The sequence below is a fragment of the Apium graveolens genome, chromosome 6, assembly GCF_009905375.1.
Source record: "Apium graveolens cultivar Ventura chromosome 6, ASM990537v1, whole genome shotgun sequence".
Taxonomy (NCBI): Eukaryota; Viridiplantae; Streptophyta; class Magnoliopsida; order Apiales; family Apiaceae; genus Apium; species Apium graveolens.
Genome location: NC_133652.1, coordinates 12265116 through 12280487, shown reverse-complemented (window position 1 = coordinate 12280487; position 15372 = coordinate 12265116). Strand labels below are relative to the sequence as shown.

The window sequence follows — 15372 nt, the reverse complement described above, 5'->3', positions numbered from 1 at the left end:
CATTACCAAAATTAAATTTATAAGCTTATAAGCTGTAAATTCAACTTATAAGTTGAGTCGACAAACACTCGTCAGGTTATAAACTGTAAATTCAACTTATATAAACACTGGTTAATAAGCTGTTACGGATTTATAAACTAATAAAATGACTTATAAAATTTGCCCAAGGGGCCTAAGGTTTTGGTATCCTTACAGCTTTCACAAATCTTAGTTTTAGTTAACATTTTGTGTATTATCAGTTATCACCTTGCATTACCAGTAATGGCGGAATCGGGATCGAGAACCACAGTGGCTCGAATCGTTAACATTAATATTTTACAATATGAAAAAGAATGTATAAATTCAAAAATATGCTACTATCTTTTAATAAACTTTAATTTAAGTTAGTTTCAAAAAAAACTAAAACTTTCATTTAAGTGTTTTTTCTTGATAAAATAATGCGTGATAATTTTTTCCAGGAAAATTCCATCTTTTTTACGGGTTGTTGGAGGATAAAAATCTTTTCCTAACACATACTACTTCTGTCCTAGGAAGATATATACATTGGGGGACGGGTCTCGCAACGTAATTTAATGTTTATTTAAAGTATAATTTCATAAATTATTTTACGAAATTTTTTCTTGTAAATAAAAAATTAATATTTAAAGCTCAATACAAAAAAAAGAAAAAAAATTTAAAATAAAATATAAAAGTATAATTTATATTAATCTTAAAATAAATATTGAAAATATAAAAATTGTGTATAAAATAGAATAAGACGAATCACAAACGGAGTACAATTTAGAAGGGGTCAACAAAAATTATATTACTTCCTTTGTTTTTTTATATATCGTTTAATTTTCTTGCACACAATTCTAAATCCTTTGACCGTATAAATAAAATAATATTTTTTAAAATTTTTCTTTTCTAAATTAAAGTTTTAGTTATATATTTTTATTTATAAAAATAAAAAATTAAAAAATATTATTCTAATTATGCGATCAAAGCACTTAGAAGCAGTAGTATGTACTCACCGAGTAATATTTTGGAGATAGGGTGATCTGAAGCCCCCCATTGCCCTTGCCCCTAGTTTCGTCATCGATAACCAGATACTATTACCATTTACCTGTACCGAGAATATTATTTTAATAAAATTATATTTAAGTACTCCACACAGTAATTCCTTCGGTCTACACAAATCATATAAATTTGAACTTTCGGTTCAACAAAAAAAGGGATGTGTTTAGTTTTCAGTCACATCGTTGGGTGATTAAAATATTTCAATCTGGCTGGGACTACGGATAATGGATGGTTCAAGTTAAATTTAATAATTAAACAATTCAACAAATAACAATTATTTTCCGCTTAATAATCTTTATTTATCCAGGTCTAATTTTACTCACAGCGTACATATTATTATCCAATTTTGTTAAATAATTAACGAGACATATTTTATTTTTAACAAGATTTGAAAGCAAAAGCGAGTGTGCTTTCATGTTTGGGCCTGGTGCTGGGCCGCATTGCAATAATTTAAAACCAATAGGGCTGTAACAACAACTTAACTAGTTACTAGTTCAACATGCAACTATTACAAGCAAAGGCATTAGAATTTAGACAGATAAAATGGCGATGTCTGTACATTTTATGTTATCTGCATCTTTACGCCCTTACCCCTCCAGCTCCGTTGTCAACTTTTTGCACCCCTCCAAGGTATATTATATATATATATATATATATATGTTTGTTTATTCAATTTTGTGTGTTATTATCATCAACTTCAAATACTTGAATTCCAATGAAATGAACATGATGAAAACTATGAACAAATGGCCACACATACACAGTAGTATACTATGTACTTCAATTTTGCTTATGTTTTGATATAGATATGTTATTAGTATTGCAGAATCCTAATTACCTATCAAATAATTAAAATTCATATACTGAAAGTTTAAATAAAATAAAATGGTACATGTGTGGATGTAGTGTTTTGTGAGTAATTGCGGAACCAAAGAGGGGCTAACAAACCTTCCAACAAATGTTGGTGCAGTGGTTGAGCTCTTGCGGAGGTCTAGAGTTCGACTCTTGGTGTGCCCGTGTGTAATTAATTACCAAAAAAAGAGAGGGGCTAACCTAAGTTGTAGTTAAAGGTTACTAGTAAAAGAATGTTAAAGGCTATTAGTAATTGCGGAACCAAAGAGAGAGCTAGCCTGCCAACAAAGGTTGGTGCAGTGGTTGAGCTCTTGCCCCCCTACCGAGAGGTCAAGAGTTTGACTATGATGTGTTGGTGTGTAATTAATTACCAAAAAAAAGAGAGGGGCTAACCTAAGCTGTTGTTAAAAGTTACTAGTAAAAGAATGTTAAGCTCAGCTGACATACGGAAACTAGCTATTATTTTGCCTGGCTCTTGCTGTTTCGGACTGCTAGTTCTACCACTATTTGTTAGTGATAAGGCTTGTTATTGTTAATATGGTTTGTTATGAATACGAAATAAAGGTGACACACATTCTATCTGAGTATCATGTCTTTACTTTATAGATTCATATAAGAATAATTTTATTGTTATGGCAATTTATCTTTAGGTGGAATGTAGTGGTTTTCTGGATGGAGGAATGAATGGTTCTGGAGGTACATATAGGCGGCCTCTTTTTAACAGTCATAACGTTGCTTGCAATTCTAAACAATCTTTTAGTATTGATGGTGAATATGAGGTGTCCTCAAGTTCCATCACTCAAGAAGCTGAGAGCTTTTTACTTAATGCCGTAAACATGAGTTTCTTTGAACGTCTAAACCTAGCGTGGAAATTAATATTCCCATCGCCTGCATCAAAAAGGAAGTCTAATGCAAATATTGCTAAACAGCGGTTGCAGATGATTCTTTTCTCTGACCGATGCGCAGTTAGTGACGAGGCAAAACAAAAAATTGTGAGCAATATAGTGGGGGCTCTATCAGATTTTGTGGAAATTGAGTCCCAAGATAAAGTTGAGCTGAGTGTTTCTACTGATGCTGCACTTGGGACCATTTATTCGGTTACAGTGCCTGTACGACGAGTAAAACCACAATATCAAGAAGATGATGAAACTGGTACAATCACAAATATTGAATACAAAGACTCTGGTGAAACTTCTGATTCTGTTGATGTCAAGTTTGATTTTTATGTTCCAGATGAAAATGAATTCAGATTCTAAATCATAAAAATGAAGAAGGCTAAAAAGACCTAAAAAATTCTACGGGAAAGATAGGATTATTCCCAAGCGATGGTGACTTCTCCAGATATGTTTGTAATTTAGCTGATGCTCTAGAACACTTTTAACTTTGTAAATAATGGTGTTTTTTCAGCGAATATATTATCTTATTCTCAAAAGTGACAACTACGTTCTACTTAATAAATTTAAGGTATAATGTATTGTCCATGGACCAGTGGCGATCGGACATCCAAGTTGAGGTTTTTATATATTTATGCCACTGCAGCAGGTACGTACATTCTAAGATGTTACTTTGTAGTGGAAATTGTAACTGAATGCAGTTTTTTCCTTTCTAAATGTTGCTCAATTGCCCCCGCTTCTAATTCTAATAAGTATGAACTTGACAAGTACTACAGTCAAGTTTGATTGCATTATCAAGTTAACTTGAAATAGTTTAGTTTTATCGAGTTGCAAATTGACTTGCAACATTTTTTAGTAAGTTTAGGTCATCCCTCGCTAGTTGCAGCTCAAGGCAGAGTATACTTACACTTACAACATGTATTGGCAAGTCATAATAATTCAGGAATGCTCTGGAAGGTTTAGAAAAGCTGAGTTTCTTCAATTGTAGTCATTTTTTTATGAAAATCATTGTTTACGTTATTTCATGATTCTCAAACCTCGACCTCCGGATGTTACTTGTAACCATTGCGGAGCCATGTTCCCACAATTTTGTTCTTGGGGGGGGGGGGAGTGGATTGACCATTAATATGCATTACAGAAATGCACAAACGATTCTAGTAGTCGAGCTTGTTTTGTGTCATATTTTTTTTGTCAGAAGTTCACCAGAATGGAGTTGTCAACTGCACTCTGGTTTTGAAACTCGTTTTCATACCGCTTGTAACTCTAGAATATATTGCTGATCTTGATCTTCATTCTCCAATGCTTGGATGTTGATTCTTTTTTCTTTTTGACATTATTAGCACATTTTCCTTTTCGATATTGAAAAGTAGATTCCAAAGCAAGTGTGCCTTATCTAATAAAATCATCTGCATTGTCATTTGACCACAAATTTGTATGTATACATCCCAAATTTGAATTCAATTTACTTGTACAATATATCTCCTTATTATTAGTAAATGTAAATAATTTGCAATTGAACGGTCTTATAAAGTTATTGAAATTAAGTTATTAGTACTTAATATTGTTGTTTGAAACTGAATAACATAATATTGGTATGAATAATAGTTGTATTAGGTGACCCTCTCAAGTTTCATCCTATTTAAATCGGCTAGTTTGATTTTCTTTTAGTTATGTTGAGTAATTTTTTTAGTTGTAATCAGGCCCTTGATCTACAAATAACGGAACCTGATTCTGGTGATGGCGAGACTGTCCTCTTCCTCATAAACGTCCCTTTCTTCCACCCCTAGGATCGAAACTGGTGATCAGAGTAACAAAAGTTAGGGTTACAGAAAGAAAAGAAAGCGCAGCAAAAAAACATACTTGAATATAAAAGTTTCATCCAGATTTTTCGTGTTTGTCTCTCACGTGCTTGACCGTGATCTCATTGCACACCCATGAATGCTACAGGCAAAAGGTCTCTGCTGCAAATGCACAGCTTTCGTGTGATGACCGAGGGTTGATTTCTGCAGTTAGGATTAAGTGATTAACAACCAAAATATAATTCAGTGGAGTTGCACCATAATAACATCCATTAAAACTTGCTTGATCACACTTGATGGAGGGAGTTGCTCTAAGTTTTTTTTCCTTAGAAATTTGCTTCCAATCAAAGACAGAGATGATCAAAATCTTTGCCCCCCCATAAATATCTAAATCTTTATGATCCTCCCAAATATATTCACAAATCTTATATATTTTAAGGTTTCATACACATAAATTCGTACTATTGTTCTTGCAAATCTAGAATGTCTCAAAAAAATTCAGTCTTCAAAAGTTTTGGTGTATATATCGCCCCTCCAAAAAAAAATTCTGGTTCCGTCCCTGATCGTTATGGTATTACCTCTTGCTTTGAGTATTATAGATTACTACCGAGGTCAAAGCTATTAGGATAGGAAAGCACGGTAATGCCAAATATCACTTTATTGCCAAAGACATCTTCAATGGGAAAATTTACGAAGAAAATGTTCTAGCTTCACACATTTTGAGGTATGGTTTATCCCGTCCTTTACACATCTACATTTTACTCCGGCCTCCTATAATCTGATTTTTAGGAAGAATTGTCGTCGGATTACAGGTTCCTTATGTCAACCAAGCTGGCTATCAACAAATTAACATATCCGAGGATGGACTCGCGAGTATCTAAATATGACATAAATCTTCTTTCACCGGTATGTGTATTTCATAATTTATACGCTTGTAGGCTCTCCTGTTTAAGTTTATGTTGTAATCAAAGGTTATATGCTATCGATATCTCTAATGTATCTTGAGCCCGTCTATGCTTGAAGGTTTTTTTAATCTAACATGAGATTTGAAACAGATCAAGGGTGGATTCGCGGAGGGGAAAGACGTACGTCTTACTGTCCTTTCTGCCATGGGAGAGGAGCAGATCATCGACATCAAGGTTTTCACCTCAATTAACTGACAAATGTGTAGGATCCCTAATATGTGCCACCATTTTCATGAAGTTTAGAATAAGAGTTATGGTGGGCACGAGCGCATCCTATATCCAGAAAATTGAAATTCACTTATCGAGCTTGATTTATATTTTGTTTGGTTTGATTACCATTTGAATGATGTTTGAACGAAGGTAGTAATATCAAATAAATATCCATTACTTTGGTCATTACTCATTGGTTACACGTTCAAGCTGATCAACATTTTAGGCACAATACTGAATACTGATACAGAAGCCACTTATTCCAGCTGATGCATATATGTTACCAATATTGATATATGATTTGATACATTACTCACAAAATATATTTTTGGTAGAGCTGTTACATAGATCGATGTACAGGTTCTAAATCATTCAAAACTCCACAATAGACTCGCATGTTGCAAGGCTAAAGAGCTGCGCAACATCATGTCCGTGCATGATTCTCTGATAAAAGCAACCATGAGTTGTAATCAGGCCCTTGATCTATAATGGAACCTGATTCTGGTGATGGCGGAACTATCCTCTTGCTCATAAACGCCTCTATAGTTGGACACACCCTTTTCCTTCCACCCCTAGGATGCGATCGAAACTGCTCATCGGTTTCCACAAAATCACCCTGCACAGTAAACAATCAGATAAACGTCATTTTAATATTTACAAATCTCTTTTAAATATATTTCCGCTAAAACTTAGTGAAACGGATGGAAAGAAAAGCGCAGCGACAAACATACTTGAATATAAAGGTGGCATCCAGATTTTTCGTGTTTGTCTCTCACATGTTTAAACGTAAATCTCATGCCACATCCATAAATGCTACAGGCAAAAGGTCTTTGCTGTAAATGCACAGCTTTCATGTGTTGACTGAGGTTTGATTTCTGCAGTTAGGATCAAGTGATATAATTCAGTGGAGTTCACCACAATAACATCCATTAAACTTTGCTATATCATCCTTGATAAAGCGAGTTACTCTAACTTATTTTTCCTCAGAAAGTTTGCTCCCAATCAAGACAAAGATGATCTTCACTAAACAAAATACCAATCATGAATACAAACAAGAAATATGAACTGCTCTTGCTCATAAGAAGTCTTACAGATGAGAAGGTGTGTAGACAATCACTGATGCTGCATTTTATCCTCTCAGATTGAGGCTTAACTTCGTGTGTAAGGAGGTGCCGCTTGATGTTCTTTTTCAGCTGCTTTGTTCCACAAAAATCACAAGAAATGTGCCTGTGGCAAGACTGAATATGAGCCTTTAAGCACTGCTCATTGGTAAAACATTTCATACAGCCAGGATCCGTACAGAATGCTTCCGATGACTCGAACTTAACTGCAATTCAAATATATCCCTCAGAAGCAAATTCCAACAAATATGACAAAGCAAATAACCAATACAAAGAAACTAAAAGGAACTGAAAAATATATGCACAATAGTGCCGTGATACCCGGAAATTTGATAAAAGTACAGCATATTAGATCTTCAATATATAATAGTAGAAAATTTAGAGAAGAAGGCTACACAAAAGGCTGGAAAATTGTGTTTACCATGTGAATCTTCATGCTTTCTCAATTTTGACGCGTACTTAAAAACCTTCCTGCACCCAGGTTCTGGACATATATATTCTTTCGGAGCCTCTACATCAAAAGGGGAAGAACCATTGTGAAATTCCTTTACATGCCTTTTCATGTTACCCTGAATCGTAAATCTTCTGTTGCAATCTGTGGACGGACATTCAAAAAGTTTCCCTTGGTGTTGCAGAAGGTGACGGTTCAAATGGTCCTTCCTTCTGTAACTGGAATGGCAATCATCTATTGGGCACGTAAATGGTCTCTGCAATATAAAGTTATCACATCAATGTAACTAATGTCAAACTTAAGGGTTACTTGAGCGTTAAAGTTTTACATAAAAACAATATTTAGCAAATAGAGAAGTTTTACATAAACAAACCAAACTCATTCAAACCTCAAGAACGAAACTGTGCGTGATTGAGGCTCACTTGATGGAGCTTCTCAGGAGGTCCCCCTGCCTGATACTAATCCATTCAAGGTAGATGATGATGCCTCTTGCATTTTGGAGTTCTTCTGTGGGATCCAATGCTTCACGCGAAACATTCGAAATAACTTATATTACTCCAAGCAACTCATAAACCTGCAAAATTTATTCCTTTCAACACTTCTACAAAAACAAACACAAGTCACTGAAACCTCAAGAAACAAACTGCACGTGACTGAGGCTCACTTGATGGAGCTTCTCAGGAGGTCCCCCTGCCTGATACTAATCCATTCAAGGTAGATGCTAATGCCTCTCGCATTTTGGAGTTCTTCTGTGGGATCCAATGCTTCACGTGACATGTTCAAATTTATTTCCATTACTCGAAGCAACTTATAACCCTGCAAGATTTATTCCTTTTAACTGATGTGAATATGGAACATTAAACAAAAACAGAGCAATCAAATATATTCCAGTGCCTACTAAGCACAAAAAAGTAGCTTAAACCAAGCTCTACATTTGTTAATGCTGCTAGTATTGCACAAGCAATGAAAAATATAAAAGATCTGACATCATTATGACCAAATTCAGGACACAAATACATAACAGAAAAAGGTATACATACAATGGATAATATCATACAAACAATTTTCCAAAGTTGAGACGATGTGATGGTGTATTTATAAACAAGGTAACAGGGTTGTACCTCAAGGGAATGGCTTTGCATGTGCTGTTTCAAGTGAGCGGGCTTTTGGAAACTTAAACCACATTCATCACATGTATTGGACTTTAGTCCCTCTTTTTCCTCATTCTCATCTGCCGTTCTTTCATTCACTTCATCCTAATAAAAACAAAATTGCACAAGAAATTTAGTGAATATGTGCGCTCATGGAATCAACCTTCAAGGGCATTTGATACAAAATAATTACAAGTTAACCAAATAGACAATTTGGTGTAAACAATTTAGATAATGTAAGCTAGTTTTATAGTGTTTAAAATTCAATTTGAGTATGCATCACAAAGCTACAATTCATGTTTCTAGTAAAAGGGGCTGAATTCTCCATTTCCATATAACTATACACTCGATGATACAGAGACGAAGATAAAAAATATTATACCTGGTGGTGAGATACTATATGAGAGGAGATGAGAGACTTCTTAGAGCGACAAATACCACAATATTCACAGTAGTATCTTCTGATATCTCTAAATATCGGCCCTTCTTTCTTTTCAGTACCATCTACCTCCATCTCTAATCCAAGAAAGCTCAGACCCCGTAATAATAGAACCTGATATTGATCAATGATCAGCTGGATATTCAATTAACATAACAGAAATGATTGTTCATCTGATATACAACAGAAATATTTCAGTTACGCCGGCATACCAAATAACAGTTCTCTTTCTCGGGATTAAAAAAATAAATAACAATCTACTGTATGAAAAGGGCTTATAAACAAAGTGTAGCATAAACATACTCCTACAAACACAATTTTCTCGTAATGCTACAATGCTACACTCTTTAATTATATACACTCATCAAATCCAGCTTCGAGAGTTTAACACTGCCATTGTGGAGCAATCACAGATAAGTGCTAAGAGATAGACACACAATAAGTAATTGGCATCAGCATTCGGTAATTAGCAAATGAAAGTTTAGTTACATTAAACGAAAGCTTCTCATCATATTCTCGAAAACAGTACAATTCGATCAGGTGGATCAGATGCCAAACACAAGCAAAAACTGATGACATTTTATGTTCCTATTTCATCATACTTATTCATTTTTTGTTAATTCTCTATAAAATAAACAATTCTTATTACATCATTACTAACTTAATGTAAATTTAAGCGCAAAAGTCAAATTGATTAATTAAAATCTCGATTCTTAAACAGAAAATATATAATATAAACAAATAATCGAAATCAAGTAGACAGAAATGATTAATTGAACTTACAAATTGCAGTGATGAGTTGTACGGATTGATCGGGTGGAGAAGCCCTAAAAGACAAGCATACAGATAGAGTGAGACAAGTGGATATTAATATATGAATCATGATACTGGACATGACAGCGTAGTTGGTGGGCTGGGCTAGGATATTTAATTTGATTAATAAATGCTAGGCGAGCCTACATGTATCTGACCGGTAAGTCCCTTGTGGCATAGGCCCATTACGGACCACATTACATTAGTTACTGAATTTCTGAATTTTCGGGCTTCAGGACTAGTTTTATTTATAAACAGATCAATTTTGAGCATGTTGTTAAGTCGAGTCTATTGAGTGTCTGACAATTCGAGTCACGACTAGTCATAGTCGACACTGGTCGGCAGGGTATAAAATTATAAATATATTGAGATATATAAATATATGATATATGTATGTTTTAATTTTCTAACCCCGAACACGTATTTTTCTTGCAAAAATGACATTATACCACAATCTTAATATTCAAATCATGCCAAAATCCGTATTTCATTGAGAATCGTTTGATTTAGTCTTTCATTTAGGGCCGTATAACGGGTAATAGGCAGAATCGATAATTTGAGCTGCCACACTAATATTCATAAGAACGGAGTGTAAGTATGTGCTACTGATCTAAATGTGTTATTGGGGTACTGTGTAAATAGAGTTTAAATATAAGTATATAGCTATATATATACATATACATGTTTGTGTGTATATAACTGTATATATACACATGCATGCTTCGACTGGAGAACGATGGAGGTAGTTAGAGAATGATAAAGTCGATAGAGCTTTTGTTTTAAGGATATTAAATTACTTAAAGGGCTACTTTTGTAACCGGGTTGTTTGTTGTTTTGAATTTATAAACCAGTCATTCGACCGGATTTCCAGTCGACCCGACTAGTCGACCAGTCGAAGCCAAGTCGCCCGAAAGAGTTACAAAACACCAGTCGAAGTTTCATGTCGACCTCTGCTGCTCGACTGCCCGATTAGTCGACGATTAGTTGCGACTAATCGAGCGAAGTAACACAATGCTTTTGAGTCAAATTAAATTTATTTAAATTTAAATTAAACTAGCGTAAAAACATGTGCGAGGCACAGGTCTTCATATATATAAGAATATTATGTCGAAGGAGTTTGTATCTATACGAAAATAATTTTTGAATACGATAAATGATTAGTTACTGAATTTCTCAATTTTTCGGGCTTCAAGACGTGGTTTTATTTATAAACCGATCAATTTTGAGAATGGTTGTTACGTCGGTAAGTCGGGTTATCAGGGTGTCCAACAATTCGAGTCGTGATTGGTCGTAGATTAGTCGATATTAGTCGACAAGGTGCAAAAATATAAATATAAATATATATATATATATTGAGATATATAAATATATGATATATGTATGTTTCAATCTTCTAACCTCAAACACATATTTTTCTTGTAAAGATGGCATTATATCATAATCTTAATATTTAAATCAGGCCAAAATCCGTGTTTTCATCGAGAATCATTTCATTTAGCCTTCTATTTAGGGACGTTAAACGTATCATAGGCATGATCATTAGTTTGATCAGCCATCTGCCATAGCCCAATTTACAATAACAAAGTGTAAGTATGTGATACTGACCTAAATGTGAATATAAGTGTATAACTACATGTATATATACATACATGTTTGTGTGTATATTATAACTTTATATATACACATGCATGCTTCGACCAGAGAATAATGGAGACGAGTGGAGGCAGTTAGAAAATGATGGACTTGACTGGGCTTTTGTTTTAAAGAGATTCGATTATTTAAAGGGCTATTTTTGTAATTGGGTTATTTGTTTATTTTGAATTTATAAACTAGTGGTTCGACTGGGTCTCCTAGTCGCCCCGACTAATCGATCCAGTCAATCAGTCGAAGCCAAGTTGCCCGAAAGAGTTACAAAACACTAGTCGAGGTTTCATGTCGAGCTCTGCTGCTCGATTAGTCGACAAGTAGTTGTGACTAATCGAGCGAAATAAAATAATGATTTTAAGTTAGATTAAATTTATTTGAAGTTAAATTAAATTGAATATTTAAGTGTACATGCATTAAATTTTAATAACATGTCATTTTGGGTCATTTTTAGTTAAGGCTTGGGTTAATTTTGCATTTTTCTCGATAAATCACGTTAAACATAGAGTTAGTTTTTTATAAACTTTGTGAAACAAACGTGTCCAAAAATCATGTTGAATAATTAAATGTTGTATTATGCTCACACATGTAATTAAAGAAAAAAAAGTATGTTAAAGTGGATAAATATGGGATATAATGAACGGTAAATTACAAAAAAATGATTTCGTTGATCAAGTAGTAAAGATTACTGTCTTGGTTCAGTTATGGCTCATCTTTATATTTGTCGGATAATGTTAATGATTTGTAAAAAATAAAATAAAAAGAATTGATACGTTTCCCAAATTTTTTGTTCAATAATTTCCCCAAATACTGATATGTCATGTAATAGATATCAACTTTTCTAAATATAGTATCAGACCCGACATTCATTATGTTATGTATTTGTCATATAATTTGGTAAAATTTTTGGGGAGAATTTTTTGGAAAACTAGCACTACTCTCAAATAAATGGTTATGCACTTATATTGTTTACCCAAAAATCAAATTTCTAAAATAATTTTAAAATATGTTTAATTCATTATTATGCGGTTACTAAATAAAATTTTCATGTATTTATATCAATATCACATATCATTCTTGACACATCATTTTATAATTAATTTTTATATCCAATTGTAACTTGTAACCAACTCCAAAACCCTAATTCTCTCTCTCGATGAGAGTCAGCCGCCCCATTTTTCTTTAACCCTAATTATCATACCTCCTTCTTCACCCTTTCTACCTATCTTCATATCTATCTACATCCTCTCTTTTCATCCATATAACATTTTTATCATTTGTTTTTAACTTTCTTTCAATAAATATCGGATTTTGTTCAAAAATTCGGTTCTTTTTCGTTTCGTTTAATTGAGTTGTTATTTATGTGTTTGATTGTCTCGCTTTGTGCGATATGTCTCGATTTATGCGATGTGTTGAAAATGGATTTTACGGTATATTGGGAGATCTGGATATCTCGCATCAACAACATTTTCGGCAGGTTTATAGCTGGTGTACGGCAGGTAGATAGCTGGGGTGCTTTTGGAACGGTAGTGAAAATCGCATGTGCTCACCTCTCACAAAATATTTTTGTTCATAACACGAGTGTCCTCTCAGATTTTGCAACTGAGTCCTCTGAACATTGTACTGTCCATGGAATTAATGTGAGGGTTAATTGTGAAACTATTGTGTTCGGTGGAGATGCAGACTGGATCGCTCGAGAAACCATTATCTTCATTTTTAATTTTCAGAATATTTTTATTCAGTCAGTTAAGCATTCCGGAAACAAAGAGGCTAATTATTTAGTTTTTCTATTTATTTTTTAACCTGGTTGTATGATCAATTGAGGATTTGTTCCGATTAAGTTTTTTTTCATATTATTAATGAAATATGCTATAAATTTGACAAAACAAATTTTTTATATCCAATTTTTGGATCCAAAATAACCCCTCACTTTTGATTAATTATTACGTGAGGGCTAAGAATTAACCATTTCCCTTATACTTTTAACCCCAAGATACAATCTACTGAGGACTCATGGGAGTGGTATGATTGGATTCCAAATTGACTTGAGCTGTATTATTTCGGATTGCCGTTGATTCTAGGGTTGGCCTGCACCTACTGATGAGAGTAATATTTTAAGTATTTCAGCAATTTATTTTTAATCAAGCCCAGACGTATCTATGTTACAGCCTTTGGTTTAAATATAAAAAATAGAATATGTCACTACATCCGTGCCAAGTGTTCGAATTCTATATAAAATTGATCAACATAACTTTCAAAACACGTTCATCGACAAAAAATATACGGATAATTATTCTTGCAGCTCGTCGTGCAGGCAATACGCACAGTTTACAGTTGTGCACGATTTTATTGCCTTACATTATTATTTTTATAAAATAAACACCCAATTCAATACACACGCTACAAATTTTGTGCAGGTATTAAATCTAATACTTCCTCTGTCTCACACATTTGTTTATATTTTTTCTATTTTAATATATCTCTTCCAATTTTTTATATTTCAAAATTTTTTAGAAATATGAAAAATTTTTGAATATAAAAAATAAGTACACCCCCTACTTCTTTTCACTCTACACACTTTATACATATAATATTTAGTGATATCAGTGTTTTACTCACTTTTTTAACTTTTTCTACTATTTTATTATATTTTAATCTCCGTACGCAACTCAAATGTAAACAAATGGGAGACACGGTAATATATAATATATCTAATACTATATAATATATTCCAAATATTTCTCATTTTAAATTTGAATAATAAAATATTTTATTTTTTTGAAGCAAATTGAGGACACCCACCTCCCAATAATTTCTCCTGTCCCAATATTTTTTTTGGCAATTTTAATCTTTTTATTTTTAATAGCTTTAAAGTTATATTTTCCGTTATTGATGTTGACTATTCCGTAACTTATATTCACTTTCTTTATCCCTGTTCACATTATCCCTGTTCACCATTTTTTACTTTGCGTTAACATACGATCTCAACTTAAACATTAAATATCAACGTCAAAATTAGTTTTCACTTATCTTTTTTACTGTTTACTTCATTTCAAAATAGTTTGGCAAATGAGCAGAGGTGTTCGTAAATAAAATTTGAGGTCGACTTATTTAAATTAATTCGGCCCAGCTCGTTTTTTTAAGTGAACCGGTCTTGAACATATATGAGTTCACATGAGTAAACGAGCCAAGCCAAAATCTTTGTCTTCTTTGTTTTCGGCTCGTTTAGCTCGAACTAGGTAACTCGACTCGTCTCTGATAAAATTTACATATATTACAAATAATACATTATCAGTAATCACCTAAATATTTTTATTAGAATATTTTTCATCATTAATTAATAATTTTAATACTTTTAGAATTTTTGTTTATTTTTATATATTTAACACTTCATTTTTTTATAAGAAAACTACCAAACATTGTTATCATGATATATTCATATCTAATTATTCACGTTTTCAAAAACACAATTAAATAACTTGAAATTTACATAAACTAAATTTTTGTAAAAACACATTATAATAAAATTTCGACATTGACAGTTTAAAAAATAATGTACGATTTTTGAAGTTACGAATGTCTCAATAATTTAAAATAAAATATAATATATTCCTAAAGCTCTTCTTAAAAAATAAAATGATATAAATTAAGAAACAAGTATAGAGGGTATGTGTGTATATAGTTGTAAGATAAAACTAGTGTTTGACCTCGATACAATTTGTAAAATTTTAAATTTTTACTTTAAGTTTGGTCTATTGAAAAATATATGTGAATTAATAGTGCACAACTCGACTCGGCTTGAGTTTGACACAACTCGATTGTTTGTAAATAAACTCGTGTTCGGCTCGTTCTCGTTATAAACGAGTCGGGCTTTGAACATCATTTTCAGCTCGGTTATTAAACTTGGCTCGTCTCTGCTCGTTTAAAAAAAAGTTAAGTTCGGCTTTGCAGTTTTATTTAAATAAATACTTTTAT

The 15372-nt window shown here is 33.0% G+C and overlaps 3 protein-coding genes across 3 annotated transcripts; 2 read left to right on the top strand and 1 right to left on the bottom strand.

The window, feature by feature from the left end:
• Positions 1-1551: 1551 nt before the first annotated feature.
• LOC141666737 (cell division topological specificity factor homolog, chloroplastic-like) lies at positions 1552-3371 on the top strand. The gene is made up of 2 exons (XM_074472903.1): positions 1552-1689; positions 2562-3371. The coding sequence occupies exons 1-2, from the start codon at positions 1603-1605 to the stop codon at positions 3165-3167; spliced, it is 693 nt and encodes a 230-aa protein (XP_074329004.1). The 5' UTR covers positions 1552-1602; the 3' UTR covers positions 3168-3371.
• On the top strand, positions 3331-5966 carry LOC141666738 (eukaryotic translation initiation factor 5A-1-like). The gene is made up of 4 exons (XM_074472904.1): positions 3331-3453; positions 5203-5327; positions 5416-5509; positions 5659-5966. The coding sequence occupies exons 1-4, from the start codon at positions 3439-3441 to the stop codon at positions 5761-5763; spliced, it is 339 nt and encodes a 112-aa protein (XP_074329005.1). The 5' UTR covers positions 3331-3438; the 3' UTR covers positions 5764-5966.
• A 54-nt stretch (positions 5967-6020) lies between these two features.
• On the bottom strand, positions 6021-9848 carry LOC141666735 (transcription factor IIIA-like). The gene is made up of 7 exons (XM_074472902.1): positions 9724-9848; positions 8884-9054; positions 8472-8606; positions 7321-7606; positions 6870-7105; positions 6510-6653; positions 6021-6394 (listed from the first exon to the last, which is right to left on the bottom strand). The coding sequence occupies exons 2-7, from the start codon at positions 9013-9015 to the stop codon at positions 6203-6205; spliced, it is 1125 nt and encodes a 374-aa protein (XP_074329003.1). The 5' UTR covers positions 9016-9054; positions 9724-9848; the 3' UTR covers positions 6021-6202.
• Positions 9849-15372: the final 5524 nt, after the last annotated feature.